General features: G+C 44.1%; 1 protein-coding gene across 5 annotated transcripts; it reads left to right on the top strand.

The window, feature by feature from the left end:
• The first annotated feature begins 4,896 nt into the window (after positions 1–4,896).
• Positions 4,897–11,449, top strand: TSSC4 (tumor suppressing subtransferable candidate 4). Of its 5 annotated transcripts, none has more exons than XM_079987560.1 (4): positions 4,897–4,994; positions 7,534–7,644; positions 8,141–8,211; positions 9,396–11,449. In XM_079987560.1, the coding sequence occupies exon 4, from the start codon at positions 9,482–9,484 to the stop codon at positions 10,511–10,513; it is 1,032 nt and encodes a 343-aa protein (XP_079843686.1). In that variant the 5' UTR covers positions 4,897–4,994; positions 7,534–7,644; positions 8,141–8,211; positions 9,396–9,481; the 3' UTR covers positions 10,514–11,449. The 5 variants fall into 5 exon arrangements, with proteins under 5 accessions (XP_079843686.1, XP_079843687.1, XP_079843683.1 ...); XM_079987557.1 differs by having other exon boundaries at positions 4,901–5,043; XM_079987559.1 differs by having other exon boundaries at positions 4,947–5,051.
• The last annotated feature ends 451 nt before the right edge of the window (positions 11,450–11,900 follow it).

Here is an 11,900-nt window from a genome sequence, read left to right as displayed (position 1 = left end):
AAAAGTGGTGTCATATGGTTTTTGACATCTCTACAGCAGATGAGACATCATACAGTGCTTTCTTCAGTTCACATCAGAAAGGAGTGGGCTACCATTGAAATTGTGTGTGTGTGTGTGTGCGCGCGCTAGGTCATTATGAATCGGCACTTGAGAAAGGAAAAGAGTGGGACATTAACAGTAAGGGGGAGCCTTGGTTTAGGATAAATCTGGATTCTCTGAAAGAACGTTGGAAACTCCTGTGCAAATTTAGTTGGGTGTAAGCCCCACTAGACTTCTGAGAAAATATGCACAGCGGTAGCCTGTGACAAGCCTAAGGGCACTTCTACACTAGCTTTTTCCTCTTGAAACCATTGGTTTGCAGCACAGAGTTCCATTAACAACTGGGGATGGTTTGAACGGGGGTTGTGTGCTGAAGGCCGGTGTATAGCGGCAATACACAGGTACAGATGTACGCCTTGTAACACTCGATCAAATGGATGGAATTAATGGGTGAAAAGCAAAGCCATTGCAAATCACATAGGTGGCCCATTCCAGGAATCTCCATCGCAAATCTGTGTAAGCCATACTTTCTTATCTGGCACAAATGCAAACCTAAAAGTGGACTCAGTCTAATGAGTCCATGTGTACTGATAAAAATACTGCTGTTCCCATCCTATTTTGCCCTCCAGGCCTCTGTGGTATATTATTCTGTGCTTCATGCTGCTCAGCCGAGCTACTTTTCTGCACCTGGGAACTTGAACACTGTGCTGCTGTGTCCCAATAAAGAAAAATATTCCATGTCCTAAGTTACAGGAAATTGTCCGAGAAGAGGCAGACTCATTTCCCCCACCCCCTCATCCAGCTACTCAAACTAGAGCAGAGGGCTGCATTTGGCTCTGGCCATATGCTGCAGAATGCTAATGGTTAAGCCAGCCCATCTTGGCTGGGAGGGCTTTGGGCTAACACATCTGGGGGTTTTGTGGTCTGGCAAAAAAAAAGAAGGGTGATTGGTCCCAAGGGATATAGTTCCTCTTGTTTTGACCATTCTTCCTCAGCAGCATTCAGTGTGTTGCATTTTGCTTTGCCTCAGCCGCTTCAACACACTGTTTGGAGGAAATAGCTTAACCATCTGCTCATCTCCGAACATCTCCAACTTGCTCTTTTTGGGGGGTAATGAACTGATTCCAAAAAGCTGCAGAAAACTAGAAATTCTGCTCATCTTATCAGCAAAGTCACCAAAAACACACACTGCATATCTTGAAATTCGCTGCTATCGCCTCAATCTCTCAGGGCAGGGTATTTTGACTAGTTCCTCAGGCCCTGATAAGGAAGGAGCATTGGCAAAGAGGGAGTAAATGCAAAATGCGAAGAACAAGAGGCTAAGCATTTCACACTGCCCTTCTTGCCTGCAGATCTCAGCACCTGCCATTGAAGTGCATTTCTCTGCCTTTAACAAGCTGCATAAAGGTAAAGGTAAAGGTACCCCTGCCCGTACGGGCCAGTCTTGACAGACTCTGGGGTTGTGCGCCCATCTCACTTAAGAAGCCAGGGGCCAGCGCTGTCCGGAGACACTTCCGGGTCACGTGGCCAGCGTGACATCGCTGCTCTGGCCAGAGCCAGAGCCAGAGCTGCACACGGAAACGCCGTTTACCTTCCCGCTGGTAAGCGGTCCCTATTTATCTACTTGCACCCGGAGGTGCTTTCGAACTGCTAGGTTGGCAGGCGCTGGGACCGAGCAGCGGGAGCGCACTCCGCCGCAGGGATTCGAACCGCCGACCTTTCGATCGGCAAGCCCTAGGCGCTGAGGCTTTAACCCACAGCGCCACCTGCGTCCCCTAACAAGCTGCATAGTAGGAAGATAATTAGTCTGTTCTACATCCTGTAGAAGGATGTCATTATCACCACTGCCAGACTTTCTGTTCCTCTATGAGTGGGTGCTTTTAAGGTTAATGGCATGTAAAACTCACAGAGGTTCCTACCAAACCCCCACCTCCACCTCTCCATCCAGGCAAGTGGGAGACATTATCATATTCCAACCACACAAAAGCACTTGAGAAGGGCAGACATGGGGAAGGGCATGGCCTGGAGGGAATCCTGGGGGCCAGAAAGAAAGGTCTGGGGGGCCACATGTGCCCCACCCTAAAGGGTCTCCATAGCATTTTGATGTCATAACCAAGACCTGTGCACCTTCGCTGAAACCTAGTGCCATCTCCCACCAGCACTTTTCTTCTTGTCCCATGACCATAATTTGTTGGGGTCAAATAAGGCTGTGCTTTCCCCAGTCCAGACAGATGCGTGTTAGGAGTTTGTGTCTTCATTGCTTCTGTATGCAGGGGGGACACTATATCTTGAAACAATGGGAGAAATGATTCACATCCACCAAGCTCAAAAGTCTTTTATTCACAAAACTGCACCTTATCCCCCCAAACTGCTGCTCTATGAACGTCTATTATATCACCATACATAAACTTTTGATTTTCAGTATGTTGGGCATGGAAGTATTAAATGGACCTTAGTCTGGGCAAATCCTACAGTACTGCTTTAAAAACAACAACCAACCCTCCCTTTTAAAGGAAGATGAGAAAATTTTAATTCTCATCATGTCTGTTGTTACTGCTGGCTGTATATGGGATAAAAATGGCTCACTCTACATAAATTACTGTAATTAGCAATCCTCCAGAAAGCATATAAATTGAAACTGATGTTACAAATGAAAGGCAGCAGTTTGTAATACAGATGGCTTCTCTGTTTTTTCAAGACTGTCCATGGGACCACAATTACAACTTAAACTTGAAGACATGTAATCTTACAAGGGCCTTGTTGGTTGCCTTTGATCTTCTACATCCATCTAAAACAGGAGTAGGCAACCTAAGGCCCCTAGGCTGGATGCGGCCCAATCGCCTTCTCAATCCGGCCCACGGACGGTCCGGGAATCAGCATGTTTTCACATGAGTAGAATGTCTGCTTTTATTTAAAATGCATCTCTGAGTTATTTGTGGGGCATAGGAATTCTTTCACCCCCCCCAAAAAAAAATATAGTCCAGCCCACATGGTTTGAGGGATGGTGGACCAGCCCATGGCTGAAAAAGGTTGGTGACCCCTGATCTAAAACACATCCAGGACAAATGTGTGCATTTGCTAAGTCCACACCATACATTTAAAGCACATTCCAAAGAATTCTGGACACACACCCCCCGCAAAAAATAATCCTGGGATCTGTAGTTTGTTGAGGTGCTGGCAACTGTAGCTCTGTGAGGGGAAAACTACAGTTGGCATGATGGGTTAAATGTGCCCTAAAGGCATGATGTGGGTGTGATTCCCCTCCCCCTGTTTAAAACAGTGCAGAGTACAAACCCTCCCATTTTTAACATTTGAATATTTGCATCAGAACATAGGGAATATGGTGGCCATGTGCTTTACTTTACAGAAGACAATCTTCTATTGGGAGGGCCATCAGAGGGCAGGCCTCTGAAGATGTCATCTATTTGAAAGGCTGTCCAATCCAAGTCTTATGTAAAGATAATCATAACAAAGGAGAGCAGCTGATTAAGCAGGTGCAGGTCAGGTTAGGCGATCAAAGCCTTTCCCATCTCTGTGAGCTGCTTTCTATATCTAGTTTAATTATAGTAATTAGTACACTTAATTTATTAATTGCCTTCAAGGCAATTTACACATAAAATAATTAAAAAGTTAACATGTAAATTTGGACATGCAAATTGCAGTCCTCTTTAGTTCTCTGCTTTGGTGAGGCACTTCCTCTTTGGGGGAGCACCCTAATAGGAAAACTAGTACATTAGCTGGGATTGGAGCGCTCCTCATGCAGAAACCTTAAAAAATGTGGTTTTATATGTTTCGCTCCTGGAGGTTCTAAGTTTCATGTTGATAGTTTTTAAACATATATATTAACAACAACAACAACATCTTCAGAACAAAGAAACAAGCTGGAGTTTGCTTCTAGAGCATTAAAAGGTAAATAAATAAATCACATGGGCTCAGCATATACATGGCACAAGTTTCCTGTGAAATTATTTCCATGCTAAGCTACACATGTAGCTTTGCCGATACAGTGCAGCCTTCTGCAAAGATTTCTGCACCCGGGGAAGTGTGAGGGAGGAGTGTCGAATACCTGCATGGGCGTAGCCAATGGGGGGCTCCCCCTCCCCAAATCAATAAAAATCAATAAAAATGCATAGGTAACTGAGGTTCTGCGGCCCATCCCCCCCGCAAAAGGCCTGTCCCCGTAACAAAAATCCTGGCTACGCCCATGAAAACCAAGTATACACACCTCGGCAATCGTTACCTGGCCTGGAAGAAATATTAACGGCTTTTAAGTCGTATTGTTAGTTATTGGGCAGGTGTGCAAATCGTGTGCATAAGCAAACAAAGGAAACGTGATTGAGATGCAAGCAGACACGAGAGTAGCGACGTGGGATGCGCAGGCAGATATTGCAAAATCGCTCGCGTTGAGTCCTGGATTTCTAATTGCAAATGATAACAAACATATCCCGCAGGTAGCAATGAGAGGTAAGTCCAGCTCAGTCGTCCAGCCCCCACCTCCTCAAAAAGTGCCCGCCCCCTCCGCTCAACTTGCTGGCGTGCAACTGTCAGAGACGCCAACTCAGAAGCAAGCGGGATTACGACCGCAGCCTTAGAACTCTTCTAATGTTTTCCTAACTCTACGGACCATGGAGGCGCCCACTTCACGCCAGAAATATCCTTCTCCCCGCCGCCGGCAGTCGACGACGATAATAATAATGAAGAAAGCACTACAGTTCCCAGAATGCATCGGGAAGGGAGGCTACGAGGAGGACGAGGCTAGTCACCGGGCCGCGTTTTAGGCGAGATGCCTTCTGGGATATGTAGTTCACCCGACGGGTAGCTAGCGTAGGGTTCTACAGCGACCCGCCAGGCGAGAAAGACTCCATGTCCCGGCGTGCGCAGGGAGGACGGCGCGGAATACGGCAGGCCGTGGCTGGAATTAGGCACAGCGGCGCCGCGGGTGAGGAGAAACGGAGGTGGGCTCTGCTCGCGGGGGAAGAAGTTGATGCGTTTGGCGGGACGGAGGTAGGACGGTCGATGGCGGGGCGGAGTTCTGAGGGCGGGAGAGACGCGCTGCTGTTTCTTTCCCCATCGCAGGTGCTGCTCATTCCACGCGGGAGGGAGAGGACTGGCGTGGGGGTGTCTAACGGCCCCGAAGACCCATCATATTGTTTCCCAAACTGACCACGGGGAGCCCCATCCCGAGTGGGGCTAATGGGGCTGTATCTGGTCCCCGGTTGCATTTATACTCTTCCCCACACGCGCCTTTTTCCTCCAAGGAGCTCGGGGTGGCGCGCGTGCTTTCCCTCCCCCTTCTCATTTCTCCCCCCACAACAACCCTGTGGGTTAGGACAGAGAGGAAATGAGCGGCCCAAGGTCACCCGGGGAGCCCCGTGACCTAGTGGGGGGATTCGAACCCAGGTCCCTCGTCTGTGACCATTACACACCACCCAACCAACCTGGTCGTCAGAGGTACGAGGCCTCTGGAGAATAGGGCCGTTTACGGTTAATGGTCATTTTCCTCGATGAACTGCTTTGCTCTGCGCCGAAAGCCATGTAAACTAGCAGTCTTCGGCCTTTTCTTTCTTTGGATAATTTTTTATTAGAATTTAAAAAGAGAGGTGCAAACATTATTATATCTTTTTTTAATCCAAACTATAACGTTAATTTTTTAACGTTATAGTTTTTAAATTTAACGTTATAATTTTTTTACGTTATAGTTTTTTAATCCAAACTATAACATTAATGCCGATCGCTTGGTCGGCGGTTCAAATCCCCGCGGCGGGGTGAGCTCCTGTCTTTCGTTCCCAGCTCCTGCCCACCTAGCAGTTCGAAAGCACCCTTAAGTGCAAGTAGATAAATAGGTACTGCTTTATAGCGGGAAGGTAAACGGCGTTCCGTGTGCTGCTCTGGTGCTGGTTTGCCGGAGCAGCTTCGTCACGCTGGCCATGTGACCCGGAAGTGTATCCGGACAGCGCTGGCTCCCGGCCTCTAGAGTGAGATGAGCGCACAACCCTAGAGTCTGACACGACTGGCCCGTACGGGCAGGGGTACCTTTACCTTTATAACGTTAATCTAGATAAAATCACAGATCCAGAGGAAAAGGAAGAGAGAAAGAAAGAAGTAGAGAGAAAAAAGAAGGATTCTAAGATTTTTTAAAAGTTAAAGAAACTAAAGAACTCCCGATTCTTAATCTGTCAGCCATATGCAGGGTGAATCCTTTAAAAGAGGCCCCGTGGATACAGAGTACACATGTTCCACAGGGCCTCTTTTAAAAAACTCACCCTGTATAAACATCATTCAACTCATCCACTCCAGTATAACACCCAGCAGGACTATTTTCTTTAAATCAACATTATCTTCAGCCTTCAAACCCAAATGTCAATATTTCTTTTTCTTTTTCATGCAAAAAGTCTGTAAGAGGTTTCCAATCTTTAGTAAATGTTAACAGTGACTTTTCTCTGATTAAACATGTCCATTTTGCCATCCCAGCTAAGTTCAATAATTTTAAGTCATACTTGCCAAATAATGAATTTGGAGACTCAGGTCTATTCTCTTTTTAAACATGTGGATGGTGGTAATAATTCTATTGTGAGCCACCTGAGACGAGGCTTCGACATGGGTTCTGACTGCCCCTGCTTGAAGACCCAATATATAAATCAGTGATGATTGCTATACAGAGCTTTGGCTCAGTGGAATAGCACCTGCTTTTGCATGCAGAAGGGCCCAGGTTCAACACTTGACACCTCCTGGTAGTGCTGGGAGAGAACCGTATCTGAAATTCTGAACAGTCACTGCCAGTCAGTGTAGACAGTACTGAGCTTATATGGACCAATGGACTCAGTATAAGACAACTTCCTTTTTCTGTTTTTTTATGGCAACAAATTTCGTAAGTTAACTATGCTCTGTATAAAGACGTGCATTTCTCTTTTTGGCCTTCTTTGAATCTACTACCCATCAATTTCACTGGGTCACTAAGTGGGAGAGATTTCTTTCATTTTAGCCTCCCCTGGGTTTCTACCTTCACCCTAAGACTGAGCTGCTGCACACATGAGTCTGCGCTTGCCTTGGTTTTATAGCCTCTCTTACCCAAGTATTGGGGCGAGAGATAGCAACTCTAGATGAAAGCACCTGAAAACATCAGTAGCCCTGATATTTTGCACTTACAGATTTCTCATAACAGCCTTATAACATCTTTAGCCCTGTTCACAATAACTGTCAGTTAATATAGTTTTAACTTGCTCTTGTTTTGCATCCCTTGAAATTTCTAAGTCATTTGCTAATGCTCAGGGCAGGCTGACTGATATGTTTGGATTGAGAAAAAGTAATTTCTCCATAGCTCATGTTAATTAGAGATGAGAGACTTGGGGAGGCGGGAATTGCCTTCTTTGTAACAAGTTACTTTCTTGACTTTATTTTCTGAAGCTTTTTCCTCTATCATATAACTCTCTGTAGGCTAGAGTGTGGGGGAGCTGTTTATTTATTTATTTATTTATTTATTTTGGCTTCCCACAGTTCAAACAACAGGGATCAAGATAGTATGGAAGATTCTGAAGGGGACTTGTCTATTGTGAGAGAAGCCATCCTGTTTGAATTGCATCCTAATCAGATCATTGCAAAGAACTTGTGAGTCTTTTCTTTCTGGAAATTATTTTTTCATTTTTCTATTTACTGCCAGTAAGAAACAGCCAAAAACCCCCTTTAGGGGGCAAAACAAACCAACCAGAATCCACATAATGTTTTGGGACATTTAAATTTGGCCCATTGGCTGTTAAATTAATGTAAGTTAGATTTGGTTCTGTTCTTCTGATACAGCACAAATGACTTTTGGATAACAGGGTAGCTTATTTTAGTTGATGTGACAATTTAAATGTTCTTGCACATCTTACACATCTATGTAAGTTGCACATTGAAGTCCACTACCTGAATAGCTGTCTTGATGACCATATAAAATATGCAAAGATTCTGCTTTCCAGCCTTAAGAGAGGATTATTTGCAGATATTGTTAGTACAAGGCTAGAGGCCACACCTACCCAAACAGCAAGTACTATTAATGTACTATGAAATTTCAGCTCCACTTTATTTATTTGCGCTGATGATATGTCCATCCTCTTACTGCCAGGGTACAACATCTGAGAACCTTGGTGGCTTTAACTGACCCAGAGGATGGAATACTGTTTCAGACTCCAGATGGTGAGTGGCTAGTAGATTTATCCATGCCTGTTTACCGTCACCATAAAAGAGCTTTCTTCCTGTACAGTTCTTGCCTTTTAGGGAATTGGTCACTGGAGACTAAGGAAAATGTTATTAAGGGCCACTGAATGAGGCTAGCACATGAATGGGCGGGTGGGGGTGGGGATGTCAGACTTGAGAGATAGAGCATGATAAATATATGATAAAACTCTGGTGTTTGACTTGCACACAAAGGTACCATAGAAAATTCAATGAATCTGGAGCATCTAGTCCCTTTGTCATTTTTGTAAGGCATTTTAGGAACATGTAAGAACAAAATATTGTTCTTGCTATATTCCAGAGTTGGATAGAAGTCTGACAGTACCACATCAATGCAGATAGTAATAAAAAGAAACTACTGAGTTACAAACCCAGTAGAAGGAATTCACTTTTTACAAAAGGAGAAAATGCCACTGTCATACTAAATAAGGTTTTAGTTTTCAAATGAGAAGCAAAATCTTGCGCAACTATTCAGGGGCAGCGAAAATTTAGTACTACCAGACTCAAAATTGTATGTCACAGATTTTGTTAATTTGTAAGTATTAGCCTAGAAGAGATCACATTTCTCTGTCTTATACAAGTGTTCCTTCCTTGCCTCATTTAAGACAGCTGATCTTTAGTGCCAGAAGACACTTTTGGCTGGAAGCTACTGATGGATCATCTAATTTCTGAAAAATTATCTGTTAAAACTAGTGTTATATTCTGTAAATCTATGTTCTGGCCTACTACATGGAAAATTGCTCAGCTGGCAATTTCTGAAAGTATCTTATTACCTGTGTTATGTGGAAGAGGATACTCTGGTAGATTTAGTTAAACGATGAATGAATGAATGAAATGCTTTGACCTATTCAGGACTACAGGACTGCAGAATTTATTTTAGAGAATTTACTAATTGGCAGTGCTTAACACATTACAGTGTGACTGGTTTATGAAAAACCAAAAGCAACTCCAGAATTGTTTATCTGAGACAGTAGCTGAGATGGGCTTCTCCTGCTAATCCTTTTCTCCCTCCACCCCTTCCTTTGCATTGGATTTTTGTTTTTAGAGTTCTTGAAGTAAATGAAGGGCAGGTGTCATGGTATGGTTTCCTTTTCACAGTTGAACTTTACTGGTTTTTCTTTGTTTTTGTTTCGTTTTTGTTCCAGGCTTTAAACTCACCGGGCAGCTGGAAAACTTAATTGGCTGCAGCAAGGTCTAAGCCAAATTAGTATAAGCAAGCAACTGCCCAAATATGGGTGATGAAGGTGCAGGTGAACCCTTCGTGGGTATAGTGGCTGGCGGGGCCTCCGATTACGAGGGTGTCCTTCCTTCAGACACAATTTCGCTGAGTGATTCAGATTCAGATGACTTTGGGTTTCCTGGCGATGCTGAAGTTGATACTGTATCTCCTGAGGAATCCCTTCCTTCAGATGATGTGGGTTGTAGATCAGATGAAAGCGGTGACCCTTTACACAGCAACCAAAAATCACCTGTGCAGCCGTTTCACCTGAAAGGCATGAGTTCTAGCTTTTCCCAGCGCAGCCAGAGCATTTTTGACTGTCTGGAAGGGGCAGCCAAACGAGCAGTGCCCTCAATGGCTGAAGATAATGTGATTGATGGAAGATTTAAGCGGCCTCTGCCTCCACCCAACATTTCAAGCAAGGTTGCTGCAGAAAGCATTGGAAGACAAAACAAGCCACCGCCAGCTCCTAAAAGTTCTCCAGCAGTTCCTGATTATGTTGCGCACCCAGAACGCTGGACCAAGTACAGCTTGGATGATGTTTCAGAGTCCAGTGATAAGACCAACAGATCAATTGCCATGGAGTTCCTGGAGGGCATGAAGACTAGAGGGGAACAGAGGTCAGCCTCTCCTGAAAGCTACACCCCATCCTTCAATCAGGATCCCTCCAGTTCTGGTGCTGGAAGGATTGTCTTTACCAAACCCACAAAAGTAGGCTCAGATAGGAAAAGAGCTGCCGCCAAGGAGGATGAAGAAGACAAGCTTAGTGATGCAAACAAAGAACCCAAAGAGAACCCTCCAAAGAAGCCTAAGACCCAGAACAAGGAGGAGGGTGTACTAGACCCTTTAGATATAAAGGAAGCAGAGGATTGGAAGCAACCAAAACTGGAGGAGTTAAGTGTTCAAAGAGGATCTGGTGTAGATTCTTCTCAGGCAGATGAAGAGACAGTGGTTGGGACCATGGGATTCCATGGTAGCAAGAAAAGAAATAGGAAGCATTTCCGACCCAAAGCCAGCAATGATGAAGAGGAGGAAGAGTCCTAAAGCTGGATAAATTATAGTGTTTTTAAAGAAGTGTTTCCCTAAAATTATTTTCTTCATTGTTTGCATGAGTTTTGACTACTTGCTTGCTTTGTTTAGCATACTTGGAGCTGTGACTTAGATATATTTTAGCGTTCCATTTACCGATTCCATGATGTCCCTCTGTGTTGTAGTATCAAAACTAGACACAATTTTAGTTTGCAGTGGTGCAGAAATGTCTCCAAATACTCTGCCTGTAAAGGATCATCTGGTTGTTGTTGTTTTTCACTTTTGGAACAAATCTTACAACTGCATACCTGCATACTCCTCCAGATTTTGTTGAGCTACTGTTTTGCTTAGCACTTTGTGTAAAATCTTTTGACTGGTATCCCATCTCTGAGTACTGGCAAAACATGCCATGTGAATGAAGCCCAAGATGCACCCAGATATATTTGCTTGATCAAACAAAGGTTTAGTCCAAGCCCATACCTTCCACACTGCCAGTGAAAATAAAAGCACAGTAAGTAACAAGCCATATGCTGTAGAAGCACTGAAAATGGGAAGTGTCTACATGCTGTAAAATGCAGCATGGATGTTCCCTTGTTTCTATATAGCATGGTGCTTGATAGCAGCAAATTAGGATCATGGAAGCAAAGCTTGCAGGGAACATGCATGCATATTTTAAAAGCTAGAAAAGACAGAGCCAACGGCCAGAATAAGACTTCATTGGATTATGAAATATGAAGAATGATCTCAGCACTGAATATCCACTACTTCCGTCCTTTGCAACTGTGATGTTTCCATCTGCATATCCAAGAGCTGCTCCCTAAAGTAAAGTGATTTCATAACAAATTAACTGGATTTGTTTGGGAATTAAAGGACTTAAAACGGACTCTTTAACAGACCTACTATGTGATCCTTTTCATATTATCCTTGGTGTCAATAAAAATTTTAATTGCTGCTTTTTTTGTCCAAAGGTATGTTTGTTAGCAACTGGTGATGCTTGTCAATACTTGGCAGGTATATTTTCCCCACCCAACCCCACCTTCTCCCTCCAGCAACAGCTCTCTTCCACCCTGTTATCTCTGTCCATTCATCCACAAGCTGCTTCAACCTATTACGAGCAGTAGCAGCAGTTATTAATCTGTTCTTTGGTGGTTGTAGTGGAATCAAATTGGTTAGGCTCACCTTGGGATGCTGTGACTGAAAAAGAGCTTTTCCTATCTCTCATTGTTTTGGGCCCCTGACAAATTTGCCTCACTCTTGACTGCTGGTTCAGACACAGGAGTATCTGATAAGGAGGAGAAAGGTAGCCATTTAAATTGCACAAAACCACATTAAGGCCATCACGCAATCACTTAATGAAAATATGTTTGTTTTTTAAAATCACATATATAATGGTTTGCACCTG

The sequence above is a fragment of the Podarcis cretensis genome, assembly GCF_951804945.1.
Source record: "Podarcis cretensis genome assembly, chromosome: 1".
NCBI lineage: Eukaryota > Metazoa > Chordata > Lepidosauria > Squamata > Lacertidae > Podarcis > Podarcis cretensis.
Note: the sequence above shows the minus strand (reverse complement) of the source record. Positions and strands in the feature narration are given on the sequence as shown.